The following is a 20991-nucleotide window of genomic DNA, read 5'->3' as shown; positions in this document are numbered from 1 at the left end:
CAATGAAGGGCTGATATAATTAATTGATTGTAGAAACAATTCAGGGCGACGGCCTTTACTAATCATTAATATTGATATTAAATAATGATTCTATGAAACACTTATTTTGCTTATCATTGTGGAGTTAGAACATGGAGCCAAGTAATTGTTTTATGCTAAACAAGCATTGTATTATTTACGATCCAAAATGAACATAATGCAATTACAAACTAGTTAAAGAGTGATAAATATTACCGCTATGCTTATCTCAGCCGCTGTTTTGATTTGGAAAGTTTAATTGCCAGTGTAAATGTAAGGATAGGTACACGTATGATGCTAGGCAGTTTATACTACGACGTATTCCTAAAGGTTTAGAGAAGGTGGGAAGATAAATTAGAACCGTGGTAAAACATATAGTGTACCATAAGTCGAGAAAATATAAATAGAAAAGAGTACTAAGCAATATAGCTTGAAAGGTCTTAAGTGACATTTTCGAAAAATTGTAAAAACTTATAGGTACACATAAAGTGTTGCAAATAACGATTGAAAGTTCTCTTAAAAATCTGCCATTTTTTTTGTTGTCTTCACGGAAATTGGTACATTGACTATCGTTGAAATATAAATTACCAATAAAAGAACAGCAATCAACATTAATTTTCTCGCAGACAATATCACGGACGTCCACTGGTTAATTTAATACCAAAGCTATGAAAACTTCAAACGCGTCTAGTCTCGAAAATTCTGCTTCAATCTGTAAAGCCACTAAGTTCCTTAATATTCACCGCTACAATGTTATACAATAGTTATCTAATCATCGTAATTGCTTTTAGTGTGTATCAATAAAAAGCAGATAATAACTTGAAGTTCTGACTCTACACATAACGAGACCAGTGACGCATTGCGTAATGTTGCTAGTGATGTGACTGCTAAAGTTCAATATATTTATTTTATCGATAACATTACAATCGTCAGTATTAAACCGACAATAGTATAAGTTGCATTTTGGTTAGGCTTGATTACTTGATGTATAATTTAAAATAAATTATAAAATTGTTATATACATTCATAAATAAAAGGTTAAAATTGTATTTCTTGATATTACACATTACTCGTAATTCCATAAATATTTTTGATAATATAAGATGAGATGGGTACAATAAACAAAGGGAGAAAAATATTATTTTCTTCTGTCTATCGAAAGACACAGGTATCTGAATAAATCGAGTACGTTCTCATGGCGTAAAATATTTAATTTAAAGTTTTCATATTTCATTAAAAATATTCCATTGTCTTTTTAGATTAGCTTTGAAGTTTCTCCAACAGATTCCTCAAATTAAAGTTTCAAATTATGGACTTTTTAAAAATTATTGTCTCTCGTGTTTCGTTCATATTTCATTCTATCATTGCTTAAATGAATTCTGGGAATCGAGCTCTGGACTTTGTCAGGTGATCTCTTATAGCGTATTTCATTAAATTAATCTACTTCATACGAAGCTATCCAATCACGACAATTAATTACATTTCAAGCATGTTATGCAGAGTCATGATGGTACTTACGAATATAAAATGCAGAATGAAAAAATAAAATCACATTGTTTCAAACAAAGATGAGCACTGTTTTTGTTATGGAATTGAAGTTGATAATTTTAATAATAAATATTTAACCATAACCAGTATAAGATGGAACCGCGTAGCTGGTGAGTATTTTTGTAAAGTGCAACTACCTACCTTGCTTCTACTGTCTAACTTACAAAATTTATTATGAATATGAATATCGCAAAACCCGTTTTTTTGTAACATGATGGATATGCAAAATATATATATATATAGAATATTTCAGAGAAAGTCAGTTTCCCATGGAAAATGCGTATTGTTTTGAGTTTCATGTATGTATGTAAATTTCTTTATTCCACCATAACTTCAAAATGTACAAATCTGGGCTATTTTTAGAATTCTTACGTCATCTCGAACAGCAGTAATACATACTCTTGTCTGGTCATGATATATTTGTAGGTAAGTACATAATTATACATTTATCGATGTAATGTTACTATATTCATTCAGGTTTCGGTTTATAGGTCTTCAGTCGAAACTAACTACAAATGTAACGACATAGGTTCTTAAAGTATTTTTATTTACACTCCTCTGTTTCTTTCTATATAAACGCTTGTCTTAAAAAACTTGTTGTAAAATTCCTCTTATTTACGAGTTGTTGTGTATGTGTTTTTTTTTAAAAAACCTTTTTTAAAGTATATAAAGTTATTATTTTTTAAATAATATTAATAATAATAATATAATATTTTCCATTTTTATTGCATAAGCTCTAACATTTTCGACTGCTCCGTTAAGTGAGATTTCACAAAAGCTCTAATTTATCGATAACATTAATTGTCTACGTTTGCCCCATCCCTATGTATTGTGTAACGACGCAGGCGTGAAGCGGAACGTGTGTGTATGTGTGTACGTTTTTATGTTCTACGTAACACAGCAAATAGATCACTATTGCGAAATACATGCGAATCCATAATTAACCGGCTCAGCAAAAGAAGGTTATTGTTATTAAAACTTGTTTTCATTAATTAAAAAACTTCAAGAACTTGTTTCCTTTGTAAATTGTTTCATGCATAATGGAATATTAAATTGTTGACACCAGTAATTTCGTTCGTGTTAGCACGCGACATCTAGGTATGTGAGTACTGTGGTGCTCAACATAGAGATCATAGGTTCAATTCCCAGAACGAGCTTGTTTAGGATCTAAATTGACTCAGGTCTGGTCTGTTGGGAGGTGTCAGCCGTGGCTAGTTACCGGTAGGGTACCGGCAAAGCCGTCAAGCGATTTAGCGTTCCGGTACGATGCCGCGTAGAAACCATCAGAGGCATGGGTAGAGTAAACTTATACCCCTTCAAATAAGTCCGCCTCTATCTTAGACTGCATTGCCACTTAATATCTGGTGAGATCGCAATCAAGGCCTAACTCGTTTAAAAAAAAGAATAACCTAGTCGAGGTCGATCGCTTTCCAGTACGTGGTCACTATTCCAACACCTTGTGACCCCTATAATCTACAGGGTTCATCATCATCATCATTAACAACCCATATTCAGCTCACTGTAGAGCACGAGTCTCCTCTCAGAATGAGACGGGTTAGGCCTTAGTCCACCACGCTGGCCTAATGCGGATTGGCAGAATTCACACACGTAGAGAATTAAGAAAATTCTCAGATATGCAGGTTCTTTACGATGTTTTTCTGCACCGTTTAAGATACGTTAAAATGCACACAACTGAAAAGTTCGAGGTGCATGCCCCGGACCGGATTCAAACCTCCACCCACCGAATCGTAGCAGAGGTCATACCCACTGGACTATTACGTCTAATCAAATCCACAGTGTTAGCGGAATAAAATTCTAGAAGTAATCTCACTAGTCACACACCTACTGAGGCAAATTGTAAGCAAATCTAAGAAAAATAATCAAAGTATGCAATAACACAAGCCCAGGTCGTTTCCACATCGCAACAGCGCTATCGGATCGTAGGAACAACACCGTTATCAGCGCTGATAGCAGGTCGTCGACCCCGCACGCCCGCTTCCTATACCGCCACGTGGTGGGACGATCGCTTTTTGTTTTTATTGATAACTATTGTCTGTGACTACGTCTGCGAGGATTTTATCGTTTAATTTGTATCTGACCCTATGAACTTCGTATACTAAGATGAACTTCCCCTTACAAACTGATTTTTTTAAATTATTTTCTGTGATGATGTAATCTAAGATGGAAGCGGGCTAACTTGTTAGGAGGAGGATTAAAATTGACAACCCTCCCACCAGCCAATATCAATTAATCGTTTCACTTTTTGGCTGTTCCTTTGGTTGGTTTCCCAGTTGGTTTTTCTTTAGCCACCATAAAACAAAACAGATTAAACCCAATCGAGCCAGTGTAGCGAAACAAACGAAGAGTGGTTTTTACAAACAAGAGCAGATAACTTTTTAAATTCCGATATGACGTTTTACTCGGATGCTGTCTTAATGTACAAAATTGAATTCAATAGTTTTTTTTTACGTTGACGAAAACAGCGCAAACTTGTAGATCTCTTAATGTATATATGAACATAAACACATAATATGCCCCTAGAATATTGCCCTACAAAGTTAATTACTTGATTTTAAAATAATATAGAGATAATTTGGACCTTGGAGCAGAACATAGGCTACTTTTTTCCCGGAAAAATACATGGTTCCCCCGTGGTTCGTAAAAAACAGAATTTCACGCAATCGGCGGCAAGGGCTCGGGCTTTAAGGACTCTAAAGGCTATTACCCACTACAATATGTGCGCTGGACGCCTAAGAGCCCGTGAACACCAGGCCTTCGTCATTTTATAAAGCTACTAGCTGACGCCGCGGTTTCACTTGCGTGGTTCCCGTTCCCGTAGGAATACGGGGGTAATATAGCCTATAGCATTCCTCGATAAATGAGCTATCTAACAGAGAAAGAATTTTTCAAATCGGACCAGTAGGTCCCGAGATTAGCGCGTTCAATCAAACAAACTCTTCTTTTCTTTGGCATATTTTTTTTTATAATATGACCAATATTCCCATTCCTCTCCTACTAGTCGGGAAAGAGTGTGCTAGGAGTGGGTATACAATAGACCAACGGGGCGGGGATCGAACCACCACTTTTCGGTGATGAGTCCGACCGCTCTTACCATTGAGCTATTGAAGTTTTGCTTCAGCTTCCACCACCACCATTATCAACCCATATTCGGCTCACTGCTGAGCTCGAGTCTCCTCTCAGAATGAGAGGGGTTAGGCCAATAGTCCACCACGCTGGCCCAATGCGGATTGGCAGACTTCACACACACAGAGAATTGGGAAAATCCTCTTGTATGCAGGTTTCCTCACTATGTTTTCCTACACCGTTTGAAACACGTGATATTTAATTACTTAAAATGCACACAACTGAAAAGTTGGAGGTGCATGCCCCGGACCGGATTCGAACCCACACCCTCCGGAATCGGAGGCAGAGGTCATATCCACTGGGCTATCACGGCTTCAGCTTCAGCTTTATAATATTAGTATAGATAGTACTCACCATCACGGCTCATTCCCAGTTTGAGGCACTTCTGCAGTCGGCAGTACTGACATCTGTTCCGGTTGACGCGGTCCACCACGCACGCCTTGTTCCGCGGGCACTGGTAGTTCACCACTGAAACGGGTTGGCTGTGTTAATAATTATGCTTCAGTTGGACTCTTGTTATAGAGGAAATTACAACAAAAGTGAGGCTTTTTGTCAGAAGGCTACGTTTATTTTTATTCTTTACAAGTTAGCCCTTGACTACAATCTGCTAAGTGATCATGCAATCAAAGATGAAAGCGGACTAACTTGTTAGGAGGATGAAAATACACACCCCTTTCGGTTTCTACATGACATCGTACCGGACCGCTAAATCGCTTGGCGGTACGTCTTTGTCGGTAAGGTAGTAACTAGCCACGGCTCAAACCTCCCACCAGCTAGAACTGAACCTCAATAGACCCAGCCGGGGATCGACCCCAGGACCCATCATCATCATCATCATTAACAACCCAAATTCGGCTTACTGCTGTGGCCTGCCCATTGTCACTTCAGCTTCGCGACTCGCTGAGCTATATCAGTGACTTTAGTTCGTCTGCGGATCTCCTCATTTCTGATTCGATCACGCAGAGAAACCCCAAGCATAGCTCGCTCCATCGTCCGCTGAATGACTTTGAGCCTTCTTATAAGGCCCATAGTCATGGACCAATGATAATGGCAAAATAAGTTAAAATAAATAAATAGAATCGGATGGTTGAAGCCGACCTGTGCTCTGCGAGCGACGGAAGAAGCCTTTGCAGCCCTCGCACGTGATGACGCCGTAGTGCACGCCCGACGACTTGTCCCCGCATACCTTGCATGGTATTATCTCGATTTGTGCTGCAACAATAGAGAACAATCTGTTAATATAATAAGCCTCTGAATATCCCCGGAATCGTGTACCAATTATGCATAAAGGCATCTCAGACAGTGTAGACGGTCAAAACTGGCCGTGATCGTAAAAATTACCGCTGGACTGGGACCAGATTTGCGGCCACAACCATAAGCGGTCGCGAAGCGTCTGCTTTTCACGAACTGCCAGCGCAACACTAGCTGTCCGGACCACAGTCACAGTCACAGAACAAGCGCTGGAGCTCTAACATGAAACTCTACATAGTTTGGTCGCAAAGACCAGTCTACGGCCAAATGCGTGATGTTCGTAATGTTTTTTTAAATAACCTGGTCGTTGTGACCACTGGTTGTGGTCTGGCCTAGCGCACACAGAACTTAATTGATGAGGTTTCTTAGATAATATCTAACCATTCAGAAAGCAGCTTGACATAGGCCTTTTACTTCCAGTGATTCCACTATAGCGTGGAAAAATTACTTTTATATTTTTACTAACTGAAGCCGCGCGGATACACTCGCTTGGCTCCCGTTTCTGTAGGAAAACGGGAATAATATATAGCCTTATCATATTTTTTCAAATCGGACTAGTTCCTGTGATTAGCGCGTTCAAGCAAACAAACAAACAAACTTTTCAGCTTTATAATATTAATATAGATATAAATGCATACAAGTTATATGATTAAAGTTTACCCCCGAGAAGTCATGGGTAACAGTATTTTCCATCTTATTGGAGAGGTAGACAACGGGCAATGGTGGTCATATATATATTGGCATTATTAAGATATTTAATATTATCTTAAAATATAATAAATAAATATGAAAAATACGTTTATTTTCACTTTCATAATATTAGCACTTGTATTTTTTTATTTACTTGGCAGATTTTAGCAAGCAAAAATATTCAAGGGGCACACAAGCAAAACTATACAAAAGTGAAAATTACGCTATAAACTTATTACACACTACGTGAGTTCTCCTAAGTAATGATATGATGGATAATAATATTAATAATATTTTACACATAATTGCCAGAACGCCCCTGATATTTCTTACATTGCCTAGGCATTGTATAAAATACCGGAAAACACAGATTGGCGGTAACATGTTGTGTCATCATCACCAGTAATAAATTAAATACGCTACCCAAACAAACATTAAAGCAGGTAGGTATCGAAACAAAGTTCACCATTGTTATCGATTTCAACATCGATATGTATACAATTAGTATCTATTACAAAATTGATTAGAATAACAAATGGATATAGAGGGGGTATTGTGGATATCTGATACCTATCGAGTAATCGAAGTTCTTAGTGGAAAATCGATACCACTAATAGGATTAGAAACCCTAATAAAAGAGAAGCTATTAATGAACTGAAGATTTGTCGAAGTCTCTGGATTATAGGAACGTTTCCAATTTTGAGTAAATATATACAAAAATATAAAGAGGTAAAATTTGTGATACGACTATCATAGAGCGTAATTAATCTCTGGATCTATTGAACCGATTTGGAAAATCATTTTACCACTATAGTCTGGCAAGTTTGTTGATGACACTCCCATGATATGCGGGCGACGGGAGGAAAGAATGCCCGGGTGTGGTGTGTGAAGTGAAGTGGTGTGTGAAGTGGGGCACCTGTCGTGGGTTTTTCATTCATCGCTACACGCCCCCATCCCGCGCGCCACATTATACAAAGCCGCGTAATTTGTAATTGTCATAGGCTATATTTTATTCCCGTATTCTCACGGGTGCGGGAACTTCGCGAGTAAAACGGCAGGGTGGTTGCTTACCTCATTTTATAAAGACTGAAAGCTTGTTATACAATTCCAATTAAAATCATTTATTGAAGTGTCTGTCTATGATTTCAAAATAACTACGTTTTATTAAGTGATTATAATTATTTACACATAATCAAGTTTTCTAAAAATTTTGTCTGTTTGTCCGGGTTAATCTTTGGAACGGCCGAACCAATTTTTTTTGCTGGTAGATAGAGGAGGTTATTGAGAAACAGATAGTCTACTTTTAATCATGGAAAAATACATAGTTCCCTTGGAATTTGTGAAAAACTGAATTTAACGCGTACAAAGTCGCGAGCGTCCGTTAGTTCAAACTATAATCAAGTCATAATTTGAGATCGTATTTCAAAATATAATACAATAAAACTCTTAAATGTTGCAATAAGATAATTTAAATAAAATAACCTGAAAAACAATCCGAAATTCAAAAATTTCATACTACCGCCATTTTTGGTCGAGTTCGTCGACCCACGAGGCAAGGTCGGAGCGCGGGCATCGACTCCGCTTTATATGTGTGAGTGTGGAGTGTCTCTTTACAATTAATTTAAAACTTTATTTCTAAGTATTAGAGTTCAAAATGCTTCGTAGTGCAACGCCAGATGGTACGGTGATCCCGTGAATGCCCTATCCAGTGGTATCCATCTTTGGTAGTATACGGGATACCAGATAGACGTTTTTTTTTAATTTACTACTATTGCGTAATTTTTGCCACATGTAGAGTTAAATATAGTTGGTTACTTGTACTGTTTTTCATCTGATTATGACATTTAGTTCTGCACTTATTAGGTTTAGGTGGTTTAGTCATGTCATTGTTTTAATAACCATTTATCGAGATAGTTTATGTTTGCCTCGTTGGTCCAGCGTTTAGACTATTCGGATCAGAAGGTCCTGGGTTCGAATTACTGGTCGGGTTATGAAATATTTGAGCTTTTGTTTCTTTCAAGAAAAAAATCCTCTAAAAAGTTGAGATTTTAGACGACGGGCGCAGTAGTATGCGCGGTGGATTAACTTGACGGAGGTCCTGGGTTCGATCCCCGGCTGGGCCGATTAAGGTTTTCTTAATTGCTCCAGGGCTGGCTTTGGTCGTGGCTAGTTACCACCATGTTTACAAAAGTCTCCACCACCCGCCAGCCACCAGCCACCTAAATGCCAGCTGGGGATCGAACGCAGCACCTCCGTCTTGTAAATCCACCACGCATACCACGGCAACACGGAGGCCGTTAAAAATAAAGTTAATCATAATGAACGAGATACCACCAACACTACCAATTTCTCAAGTTCGGGCTGAGAATTTTATCTGAAATTTTCTTAGAAGAAAGAAAATCTCAGTATCCCATAGCCCGACCCGGGATTCGAACCCAAGATCCCACCCGAAACCACATACGCTAACCAACGAGGTAATAACTATACCACCATCATCATGGCCAATCCATGCGTTTAAGAAAAGATGACGCAAAAGATTTGTGCGAGTCTTAGGGGCGTCAACAAATTACTCATCATTGATTTATAGAAATTAAATCGTCCAAATTTCCATTCGTTTAATACTAGTTTAATAACCGAAGGATACTAATCTATTATTAAAATTCGAATTTAATTGCCCCTACGATTTGTATTGATGTTATTATTAATTTAGTGATTGATCGATGACACGTGTAAGTGACCAATTACGTAGGTTTTGTAGATACGACTAATTTATACTTCTATCCTAATATTATTTATTTATTTATTTATTTATTTACAAACTTACACTAACATTACAGGTTATCCCCAATTCACTAGTGTAGATATACACTTTACAATTAACAAAAACTAAAAAAATAAAAAATCATAAACTTAACTTATCTAGGTACTATAACAAATGGCCCACTGGGCAGCCTTTGTGTTGTGATTATAAAGATGTAAAGTTTGTAAGGTTGTAGGGGAAAAGCTGTAGATCTACTAAACCGATTTAAAAAATTCTTTTACCAATAGAAATCACCAGAGCAGACTTATGTCAATTTAGAATTACTTGACCGTGGCTAGTTACCTCGACTGGTGACAGAAGAGCTAGCTTATTTTTTAACCCACTTCAAAAAAAGGAGGAGGTTCTCAATGTTTTATTTTTATGTTAGTTACCTCTTAACTTCGTCATTTCTTAACCAATTTGGAAAATTAAGATATACGAGTAGCTCAGCACAACATGGTATAGCTTGGCAAGTTGATGACACTCCCATTGAAATTGCGGGCGACGAAGGACTGAGCGGGTGTGAAGTCGTGCGAGCGGAGCATCGCTACCCCCCTCCCGGACCCCGCGGACCATCGGGAGTGTGACGAACGATTTACCAAACAAAGCTTAGAAAGTAGAAAGCTTAGAAGTAGTCTTTACAAATCGTCAAATTTGACGTTCCCAAAGTGCTTGTAAATTAAGCCGAACTGAACCAAATGAATATTTATTCAGATTTTGATTATTGACGTGACAACGTCTTATAATTCGATGAAGTCCGCTGCACACACGAAAAAAGATGACGTCATGCGTCGTTCCCTCGCACTAGGGTTGCCAACTTTTTTACAAAAAATAAGTATATTCTGGTCTATGAAAATTATTAAACAGTATTTTAGGAAAACGAACATTTTCTTTTGAAATGTGCAACCATTCTATCAGTTATTTTCTCATGACGTTGTCACGTTCAACGTCAGTAAACCTACTTTACAGACAACCGTTTTTTTTCATTTACATAGGTCGAAACATTTAGTTATTTCAGCAAAAAACTACTATTTCACAACATAACAGTAACCCCTGCCCGAAGCAACGCGCTGGCGCATTCCTTATTAGACAAAGGGCTTTGTTTTAGTTGTGAATTGCGGGTAGATATGAAAAAAACGCAAATGTTGTCACGCTTTTCTAATTAACATTGTTAATGTTTTGTAACGCGCCGCTTCCTTTTTAAACTGTGTCGCGTAGATTTTAACTGATAATTTTGGAATTTGGTGTATCAACCTATTTATATACACCTTTTAAAACCGACATTAAATATATTCTGTACTAGTAGATGCCGCGCGGTATCACCCGCGTGGTTCCCGTTCCCGAAGGAATACGGGGATAAAATATAGCCTGTAGCCTTCCTCGATAAATAGGCTATCTAACACTAAAAGAAATTTTCAAATCGCGCCAGTAGTTCCTGAGATTAGCGTGTTCAAACAAACAAACTCTTCAGCTTTATAATATTAGTATAGATTTGACTGGTATGTGTGTATTGACAGTTGTAGGTATTTGGAAGCTACAAAAAGCCTAAGTTCTGCAGTGGATGCATGTATTCTTATATTTTTGTGTGTATGTTCGCAATTTTCTCAAAAATACGAATCCAGTTGGGAAGGGGTTTTCGTTATTTAAATTCAATTTTTCAGTAGTGTTAGTATTTAAATAATATGTTGCTTCGAAATTTGATATGTAGACAGGTAATTCATTTACATGAATTGCCAAGGATTTCCTGGAACTGGACTGACTTTTTAGTAATATCTAAAGTCAGATAAATACGTACTTATGGTGTATCACTTGGTAGACCAAGTGGTATCCACCACTAACATTATTTTTAATTTTTTAAAATTCGATTAATAATAAATTAAAAGTTCCTCTTAATACTTTTTAGTATCCAAAAATAAGTAAAGTTCATTTCAAAACCATTAACCCAATATTGAAATCAAATTAATGTCAGTGGAGGTCAACACTCTGCAATACCCACAGTAGAACGTGGTCAATCCCGATCAGAAAGAGACGCAAGATATGCACCCGGTCAGCTGATCGTGACGTCACAGGTCACCGACCCCGCGCCGGGCCGCAGCACGTTCGGTGACGTCACCAGGGTAGGAATTCGGGCGGGGCTTACGGTTCCAATTTTAAATTATGCAACAGATAATTTCACGTTAATATGTCAATGACAATGTGACCAGACTTTTTTATGGGCGAAGGTTGAATTTTGTGCAGACTACCTGCTTTTATACTTTTTTTTGAGGTAGCTAAGTTTTTAAATGTAAATCTGATAACTTTATTTAACAAAATAAATTTAATACAATGTCCTAAAGGTATTAACCAGGCACAACTTCTGATAAAAGAATAAAAATGCCTCGAACTTTTACTAGTACAAGTATGTACTCCCTATCAGGTAGATATTAGTAATTAAAAATAAACCTTTTTTAAAACTTCACAAGTTAACCCTTGACTTCTCACCAAATGATAAGCAATGATGCAATCAACTCGTATGATGAAAGCGGACTAATTTTTTAGGAGTAGGATGATAGGGGTGTGCCTTTTCAGTTTCTACACTACATAATTCTTACCTACTACTCAAATTAACTGATCATCCCCATATTTACAAAATGACTGAAGGTTCTTTTGAATGTGCAGGATAAAGGCTTTACGCTTTACTATTCAATAGTTGCCCATATGTTGGTCTCTCCTTGGATTCTGTTTTGGACCTTTGCATCGGAGAAAACGCATATCTTACATAGATTTTAATTTACTTTGATAAGGAAATTTTGCTGATACGTTATCAAGGCATAGAAAAAGGTCACACAATATCATTCATCCAGACGAAATAACTAATCTATGGGGCAACAAATTTTGGGTATATGCCTAAATTGAAGTGTTTTTCTGATTGTGTAAATACCGTAGGCTCCTTAATAGGTCCTCAGCGGATTCAACGGTGGTATTAGGTGACTACAATTGGGCAAGTATCGCCTGATGATGCCCGAAGGCAGAAGCAGAAGATTTAGGCGAAACGACTCTCTAAGGGTTCGAAAAGGATGTATTGGTCTTCTAATGATAAAGTGCATATATCCGTTGTCAGTCAACCTGTTCATCTTCGACGTTACTCGGTATTGCACTTTGCTGTTACTGGCCCCTATTTTTTTTTTTACAAATTAGCCCCTGACTACAATCTCACCTGATGGTAAGTGATGATGCAGTCTAAGATATAAGCGGGCTACCTTGTTAGGAGAAGGATGAAAATCCACACCCCTTTCGGTTACTACACGGCATTGTACCGGAACGCTAAATCGCTTGGCGGTACGTCTTTGCCGGTAGGGTGGTAACTAGCCATGGCCGAAGCCTCCCACCAGCCAGACAAATTAAGAAAATCTCAACCTGCCCAGCCAGGGATCGAACCCAGGACCTTCGTCTTGTAAATCCACCGCGCATATTACTGCGCCACGGAGGCCGTCATTTTATTAATTAACACGCTTATATTAGCTTCACTTGTAACTATGTGTGTAAGAAAATCTTGGAATCCTAATTTGACCCAGTGCCCGGTCTTCGATTAGGATGAAATTTTGCACACGCTCTGAGTTCTGATGACTACATAACTAACTAAGAAACATCATTACAAATCCAATATGGCGGCCTTCCCAAGATGACGGACTGGTTGTTTGAAATCCACCCCATTATAAGGATATCAAATGAAAGGGTTTGCTGTCAATACGAAAAAAATAGTGACGTGACTTAAATCCAATATGGCGGACGTCGAAGATGGTGGACAGGCTATTTGAAATGCACCCCCATGCTACGGGTATCAAGCGTGTGTTTTAGTTTTTTTTAAACTATTCACTCAGTAGGTAGACATAATAACGGGTAGGTTACCTATCTACTCGTACTATGATGGATATGTGTGGTGAGATTAAGCCTTATTTTTTTAATCTTTACTAGTTAGCACCTGACTACAATCTCACCTAATGGTAAGTGATGATGAAATTTAAGATGGAATCGGGCTAACTTGTTAGGGGTGGGATGAAAATTTACACGCCTTTCCGTTACGCTAAACGCTCTAAAGTGCTTGGCGGTGTGTCTTTGCCGGTAGGGTGGTAATTAGCCAACGCCGAAACCTTCTACTAGCCAGTCCTGGACCAATTAAGCAAACCTCAATCAGCCCAGCCGGGAATCGAACCCAGGACCTCCGTTTTGTAGATTTAAATTTAAATAACCAAATTTAAATAAGTAGAAGAGCGAGTTGTAATTTTAGATTACATCGTCATTGAGACAGCAAACAATTACAATTTAGAAACATAAAAAAAAAAAAAAAAAAAAAAAAAAAAAAAAAAAAAAAAAAAAACATACATACAGCCGAACGTAGAACCTCCTCCTTTTTGGAAGTCGGTTAAAAAATAGTAGGTATTCGTCAATTAAGTCATTAAATATTCTAAATAGAGCTATTAATTCTAAATGAGGAAAGACGAATAAATTAAAATAAAAAAATCTCATTCACGTAATACAAACGCCATAATAAAATAAAGTAATACGCACACATATATTACAGCTCTTATCAATACACTACATAGTACACACCCACATGGATCTACGTCACGGGTCATCGGCCGCGGGCCAAATCCAAGCGTCGAATTTGAATTTTAATCTAACGGACTTGAGTTTACGGAGGTTTTTATTCAAAAAACGACTTTATTTCTAATATAAATAAGAGCTAGGGAAATAAATTCTGTAGAATTCCGTAGGGCTGTCACCGTTTTCCTGTCATATTTAATTATTGAGAATTAGTCGTGAATCACATTTACGAGTAAGTACCTATTGTCAATTACAAATCAACACATAAGCCTATGCAATATCGGTAAAATCAGGTCTACTTTATTCCATTGAGGATCCGTGGACCAGTGGCTTCAAATTAAATTAAATCAAATTAATTTCTCTTTAATCAAGAAGTTTTTATGTGTGTGATTAAACTTCGAATCGAAGCTTCTTAACATCTTGGGGTGTAGAAGTTGTTAGTGCTATTAAATATCCATGCCTCACAGAACACGTAAAGGCGTCAGCCTGTGCCTGGTCTAGATTCATTTACACTGTCGAATATACATATACTGTCTAAAGAGCCGTAATCGCCTGGGCATGCACCTCCAACTTTTCAGTTACGTGCATTTTAAGAAATTAAATATCACGCGTGTCTCAAAAGATGATTCTCTAAGTGTGTGAAGTCTGCCATTCTGCATTGGGCCAGCGTGGTGGACTATTAGCCTAACCGCTCTAGTTCTGAGAGGGGACTCGTGCTCAACAGTAAGCCAAATAAGGGTTGTTAATGATTATGAAAATGATGCACCCAATATACGGTGTTAGACAGCTATAGTGAAAGTTAAGTTTATTTATTAACAAATCTTCAATGTAGCTAGATCTCTTTAGTGGCAACCCTAGTCAAGCATCACGGGTGAACGCCCTCAAATGTCCGAACTAAACGTATACTGAACAACGTTAAATTTGTCTATCTAATATTTACAACACAGCTCTATTCTTATGTAACACAAGGGTCATATTGCGAAAGCAATTAGCTTTCAGAATGATGACAAAACGGTATCGTCCTTTGGCATCGAAATTCGAATGAATGTTCGCTTCTCAGAATAGGTTTTATATGACGAATTTTTTTTAAAATCTTAGAGCTGAATGTTTCTGAAAGTTGTGGAGAAAAAATATTGATTGCGAATCCTATTTATTAACATGTAGATTTTATTTGTATATACTTGTACTTTTTAGTATAGTTACGATGTTAAGTAGACATCACCAATCACCATTTAATTTGATCAAGTAGCATTTCGCGGAGATCACGCCCTACAATATCACAAGTCTAACTTGACAAACTGAGGCAAGGCAAAGGCGTGATGAACTGGTAAACTGCCTGTAATAAGAGCTGGCAACTCAGTGGCGTAGTGTGCTTGGAAGAGCCCTGTATCAAAACTAGTTGTGGGGCCCAAAGAAAGGGTAAAGATTTCTCACAAAAGAAATGAAATTGCTTTCTTAAAAGAAATATGTCAGTGATTTAATTTATGTAGGATATTTCCAACTTTTAGGCGCACGCTAAAAAATAAGAGATTGTGGATTATCTACATTTTACTAATTTTTGCTTTCACACGTCAGGGGCCCCCTGTAGTTAGAGGCCCCGTATCGTTGATACGGTTGATACGGCAGTAGCTGCGGCAACTATCTCTACCTTTTGATCAGCTAAGCCATTTTGGCAAAGTGATAGATTATACTTCTAATAAAAAGAGTGATTTTAGTAGTGGCGTAGCGCGCCTTGAAGGGGTCCTGTATCAAAATTAGTTAGGGGGCCAAATTAATGACGGGTAAAGATTTCCCACAAAGGAAACAAAAATGCTCGCTTAAAATAAATATGACAGTGATTTATCCTGTGTAGGATGTTTCCATTTTAGACGCACTTAAGCAGTGAATTAAGTGAGATTGTAGATTATATTTTACAAATTTTTGCTTTCACACGTATAGGCCTCCTAAAATATGGAAACTATAAATCACTGTCATATTTATTTTAATCGAGCATTTTTGTTTCTTTTGTGGGAAATCTTTACCCGTCGTTAATTTGGCCCCCTAACTAATTTTGATACAGGACCCCTCCAAGTAAGCCACGATCTCATTTAATTCCTTGCTTAAGCGCGCGCCCATTAGTTGCAAACATCCTACGTAGGTTAAGTCGTTGTCATATTTATTTTAAGCGAGCATTTTTGTTAATTTTGTGAGAAATCTTTACTTTTAATTGGACCTTCCAACTAATTTTGATACGGGGCCCCTCCAAGGCACGCTACGCTACTGCCCCGTATCATTGTAATGGCTGATACTGTGGTACCTACGCCCCTGGATTTTAAAGTACCTTTTAATTCCTGCTATAAATACCCGTATCTAAATAATCCTAGCTTTTTTGATGTCGGTTAAAAATACACTTCCGAGGCTCATAGGGTGGGCAGACAAGAGCTGTTGGAGACAGTTCAGCCGGGTTGAATGACCCCATTATCCACGTCAGCTGATATTCAGCCAAAACTAAATATACCTACTCTCGCATACCTAGTACCCACACGATTGATGTAAACACAGCTATAAAATACACTAAAATATAATTTCCTACGAGTTTAATTCGATTTTATTTCTGACATATATGAAAAATATATACTTATATAGTGGGAAGAAATTGTAGTTATTATTACAGACATAAATCATACAGAATAAATACATAAATATGTAATAAGAAAATAAAGATATGTTACGTAAAAATAAAAATATGCATACCACACTTTCAAAGTATGTGCGTAAACAGGCTGTTACGAAACGTGACATTTTATTTGTGCATTCAACTCAAAATTGTAAGTACATTAAAAATTACGTTTGCCTATAAAATAAAAATCGAGTAATTAGTTTAGAAGCGACGATGCCACAGACAAACGTATAATACTGCTTTCTTTTACGTAGAGGACTAAAAGTAAATACAGTCGCCTTCAAAGGGCCTAGTGGCAGTTTGATACTGTTACTGTCACGTAACGTAAACGCGAATTTCTAAGGAATTGAAACAGAGCTATCTTGTGGCACTACTGCACAGCTATTTCAATTCCATATAAAAATGCGTTTACGTCAACGTGATAGTAACAGTATGAAAATATTGAAAACTCCTACTAGGCACACTGTACTTCGTTAAAATGACATTTAAATTTGGAACACCCATGCTTGTAAACTGGGTCTTTTCGATGTCGCAACTCAGTCAGTAAATGATGCATCGCCGCAAGGACGTTCGCTGCCTATGTTGTAACACGAGGTGAACACACGATATAAACAACCCAATGTATGATAAAGATTGCGTGGGATGTAATGGGTTTGTGAAATACTTTCACTTGAGAACGGAACTTTAAGATTTAATTTTTGCAATAAATAACCTATGTTCATCTCCAAGATCTAATCGACTTGTGTCTAAACTAAACTAAAATTCAAGGGGAATGAGTCATGAATTTTACTTAGAATGACATAATAGGGAAAGTTTTTAATTCATATACTGAAACAATTATACATATACAACTAAATACAATATTTAAATTAGTAGTAACTAACCTAACCTAAACATAATATAAAAATAAAATATCAAATTATATCTACAGACTAAGGCGTCGTAGAATTCATCCGAATCGATGATTATTGGTAAAGTGCCCAGAAGGGTGGCAGTATTGCCACGTTGTATAATTCAAGGGGTGTTTCTATAATATTGATTGATTGATTCTTACTATAACTACTACTATACTTCTTACTTATAGTTTTATACTTGCAATAAAAGGTCTAAGTTCTTTCTCCAGACCTTTCAATCAAAGTTTATCAAAATGAGTGAAGTAGTTTAGACTAGGATTTTATTAAAGAACCTGATAGTAGTTTTAAAAGGAGAAACCCCGTATAAAGATGCCAAGTGAAAATCGCACTGGCCTATTCACTACTTTGGTCTTTATTAACAACCTATTGAAGTGGACAACAAAGTGTCATCTACATACTACATGATATCCACCGTAAGCACTGGAAGACATTTGTAATTTGTATCATAGTATGTGGATGTCATTTTGTCAATTGATTTGATTTTTATTTTGATGGGTTGATAATAAAGACCAAAATAGGAAATAGGCCAGCTGGACATTACATTAAACGCAGTAAAATATCAACTATCAATAAATAGTTGGGGTACACTATTAGGCCTTATTTTGTTATTAACGCTATCATCTTTAATTAGGTATGAGTAGATTCTATTACATGCTAGCCCGCGAACCCACACTGAAAGAGCGCGGTGGGTCTAAGTGGAAGGACACAAGAGGAGAGGAAGGCCAAAGAAGAAATAGTTGGAGTATGTGAAAGAGGACATTTGAGTAAATGGAGTAGATGACAAGTAGAAACGAATGGAGAAGATAGACATATTTTGACGACCCCCCTTAAGGTGGGTGATGATGTTGATCGAACTACAAAAGAGAATATTATCAAAATAGATAGAGATAGATATAGAAGTGTTGCCACATCCAACAACGGCAATGACCCAATATCGTTCACTGTAGTTATCTGATCGAAAATGAACGTAATGTGTATGTGACGCGGTGTGACGTCACTAGGCTGATGAACTGTGCATCACATTACCACCTGCCGCATTTAGCTTTACGTGCCTATATCCTGCCGATTCAGGAAATTTACTTATCTAAGTCAAATTCAAATTTCATTTACTCCAATTAGGCTTAGTTTACAAGCACTTTTGAAACGTCAAGTTACTCGTATGTCATGGTAATGGTGGTAACTAAAGTCGAAAACTTAAGTAAGAATACAGGGATAAAATGCGTATAGCACTCAGGGAGCTTCCCAAAGGTGAAAGAATTTTTCAAATCAGTAGTTTCAGAACCTATTCGATGCAAACAAACAATCAAATCTCTGCTCTTTATAGTATTAGTATAGATTAAAGAAATATTAATTTTATTTTGATAATATTCGCTATGTAAAAAAGTTAGATAAAAATATCTTATCGATACAATTACAATAAAAATATACAGTAGTCAAATCCTAATACTATAAACGCGAAAGTTTATATCGCTGTTTGTTACTTATCGCGACTATTAAACCAATTTAGCTGAAATTTGAAATGGAGATAGATTATGTCCTGATTAATATATTAAAGACTTTTTGTCCCGAAAAAATCATTGTTCCCACGCAAAAAACTGATACTTACCTACTTCCTAATAAATCTACTAATATTAAAAACGCTGAAGTTGGCTACTACTACTTTTGTCCAGAAAAATAGACTCCATCGGCTGATATGATAATGATGATTGTAATGATCGTATGAACTCGTTCTCGAGAAAACTACTAACTGAATTTGGCTGTTTTGTGGAACCGATTTGTGGAAACCCTAATTTCACGTGGACGTAGTCACGGGTATCAGCTAGTCCTATCAGTTATATTTGAAATGTCCATTTCTAAATCTATGGCCATCACCACGAATGTAATAAATGCATGTTATTTTTATCTTTTTATTTATTTATTCTGTAAGCTAAGTGTTGGTCAGGTCATTTACCTTTTTGTATAGGAAAAATATGCAGTCAATGACTTGTTATCTGTCATATATGGTTACCATTTTTTTGTATGTTAGGTATATTACCAACATAATTATTCATTATGCTTATTGCATAAGATTAGATTTTAATCTTATTTTTAAGTCAATTAGTAAAATCTACCGGCATCTTACCGGAACGCTAAGTCGCTAACGGTTCGTCTTTGATGGTTGGTAACTAGCCAGGGCCGAAGCCTACCAACTGAGTCAAATAAACTACAAAGGGTTTTTAAACATTCTAGTAAACAATAAATGAAGTCTTTAATCTGCATTTTAGTGTTTAAAATTATATTAAAAAAATATAATCAAAAAACTAAATATAATTTATAAATCGAATCTGAGGTTTGCTTTTGAGGAGAAGTGTTTTTTTATCCAACTGTCTGTCTGGCATCGTCGTACAAGATGTTTCATATTCAAAATTAACTAACTTAGTAGTCGCCCAATGAACTGCTACGGACGTTCGTAAAACGATTGAGTAACACCACGAGTCAAAGTGCAAACTGTGTCAAGTGCGTTCACCCCACGAATCTCGCACGTGCATTCCACAATTGAATTTGGAACGACTGAAGAGGCTTCTGATGCACTTTAAAATGAATTCTATATCATGCGGTTAAGGTACAATTGTGTTGTGTGCAAATTTGTGATTTGTATTTTGTGCGTTTGAATTGTGGTCTACTTAAAAAATCTCAATTAAAAAGTGCTCTACCGGCATTTTTATTATGTCCATGTAGTGGTGAATTACTTTACTATAAAAAAGTTGAAAAGATAGGTATAATACCTACTGAACCAATACACAGTACAGTATTCTACTAGTATACCCTCTCTCAGAGGGATGGACAGCTGTGGTTTTCATTGTACTCGTACCTAATACCATGTATGTTGATACATACCACTTTTATTGTAAAATAAATTAAAAAAATATATCATTGACTGCAACATCCTTTGAAAATATTCAGCTATGTTTGAAGTTTCCCAAACCCATTAACCCTTCTAGTTTCAGGGGAATTAACCTAGGCATTCAGTGCAGGTAGGCATTCTTTAGAGATTTTTCAAATCCAAACACAACGCCTTATTATTTTTTTATACTAAAAGTTTCTCTAAAATAAAATTTTCCTTTTAATAACGCAAACGAATCAGTAGTTTTATGAAAATCACAATTACGAATGCACGACTTTTGAGAATTCGGTTAAAAATCCAACATTTTTCACTCGGAATTTTAACTTACTAATTGATCCACAGCAAAATCCATACTAATATTATAAATTTAAAAATAAGAGCGTCTGTTACCTTTTCAAGGCTAAACGGTTGATCAAGATCAATTTTGGTATTCTGATAAATGGGACCTAGGAGCAGAACATAGACTACTTTTTGTCCTTAAAATAAAAAGAGAATGGGT

At 36.7% G+C, this 20991-nt stretch overlaps 1 protein-coding gene across 10 annotated transcripts in view; it reads right to left on the bottom strand.

The window, feature by feature from the left end:
* The window catches only part of LOC112056919 (probable nuclear hormone receptor HR3), a 153172-nt gene that overhangs the window by 16188 nt on the left and 115993 nt on the right, over window positions 1–20991 (bottom strand). For all 10 annotated transcript variants that reach the window (XM_052887007.1, XM_052887002.1, XM_052887003.1 and 7 more), the window contains 2 exons: window positions 5809–5922; window positions 5065–5178 (listed from right to left, as the gene is read on the bottom strand). In XM_052887007.1, the coding sequence (XP_052742967.1) occupies window positions 5065–5178; window positions 5809–5922 (228 nt within the window). The remainder of the gene's footprint in view (window positions 1–5064; window positions 5179–5808; window positions 5923–20991) is intronic.

The sequence above is a fragment of the Bicyclus anynana genome, chromosome 18 (assembly GCF_947172395.1).
Source record: "Bicyclus anynana chromosome 18, ilBicAnyn1.1, whole genome shotgun sequence".
In the NCBI taxonomy this organism is placed as follows: domain Eukaryota; kingdom Metazoa; phylum Arthropoda; class Insecta; order Lepidoptera; family Nymphalidae; genus Bicyclus; species Bicyclus anynana.
This window is presented reverse-complemented; position numbering and strand designations above follow the sequence as displayed.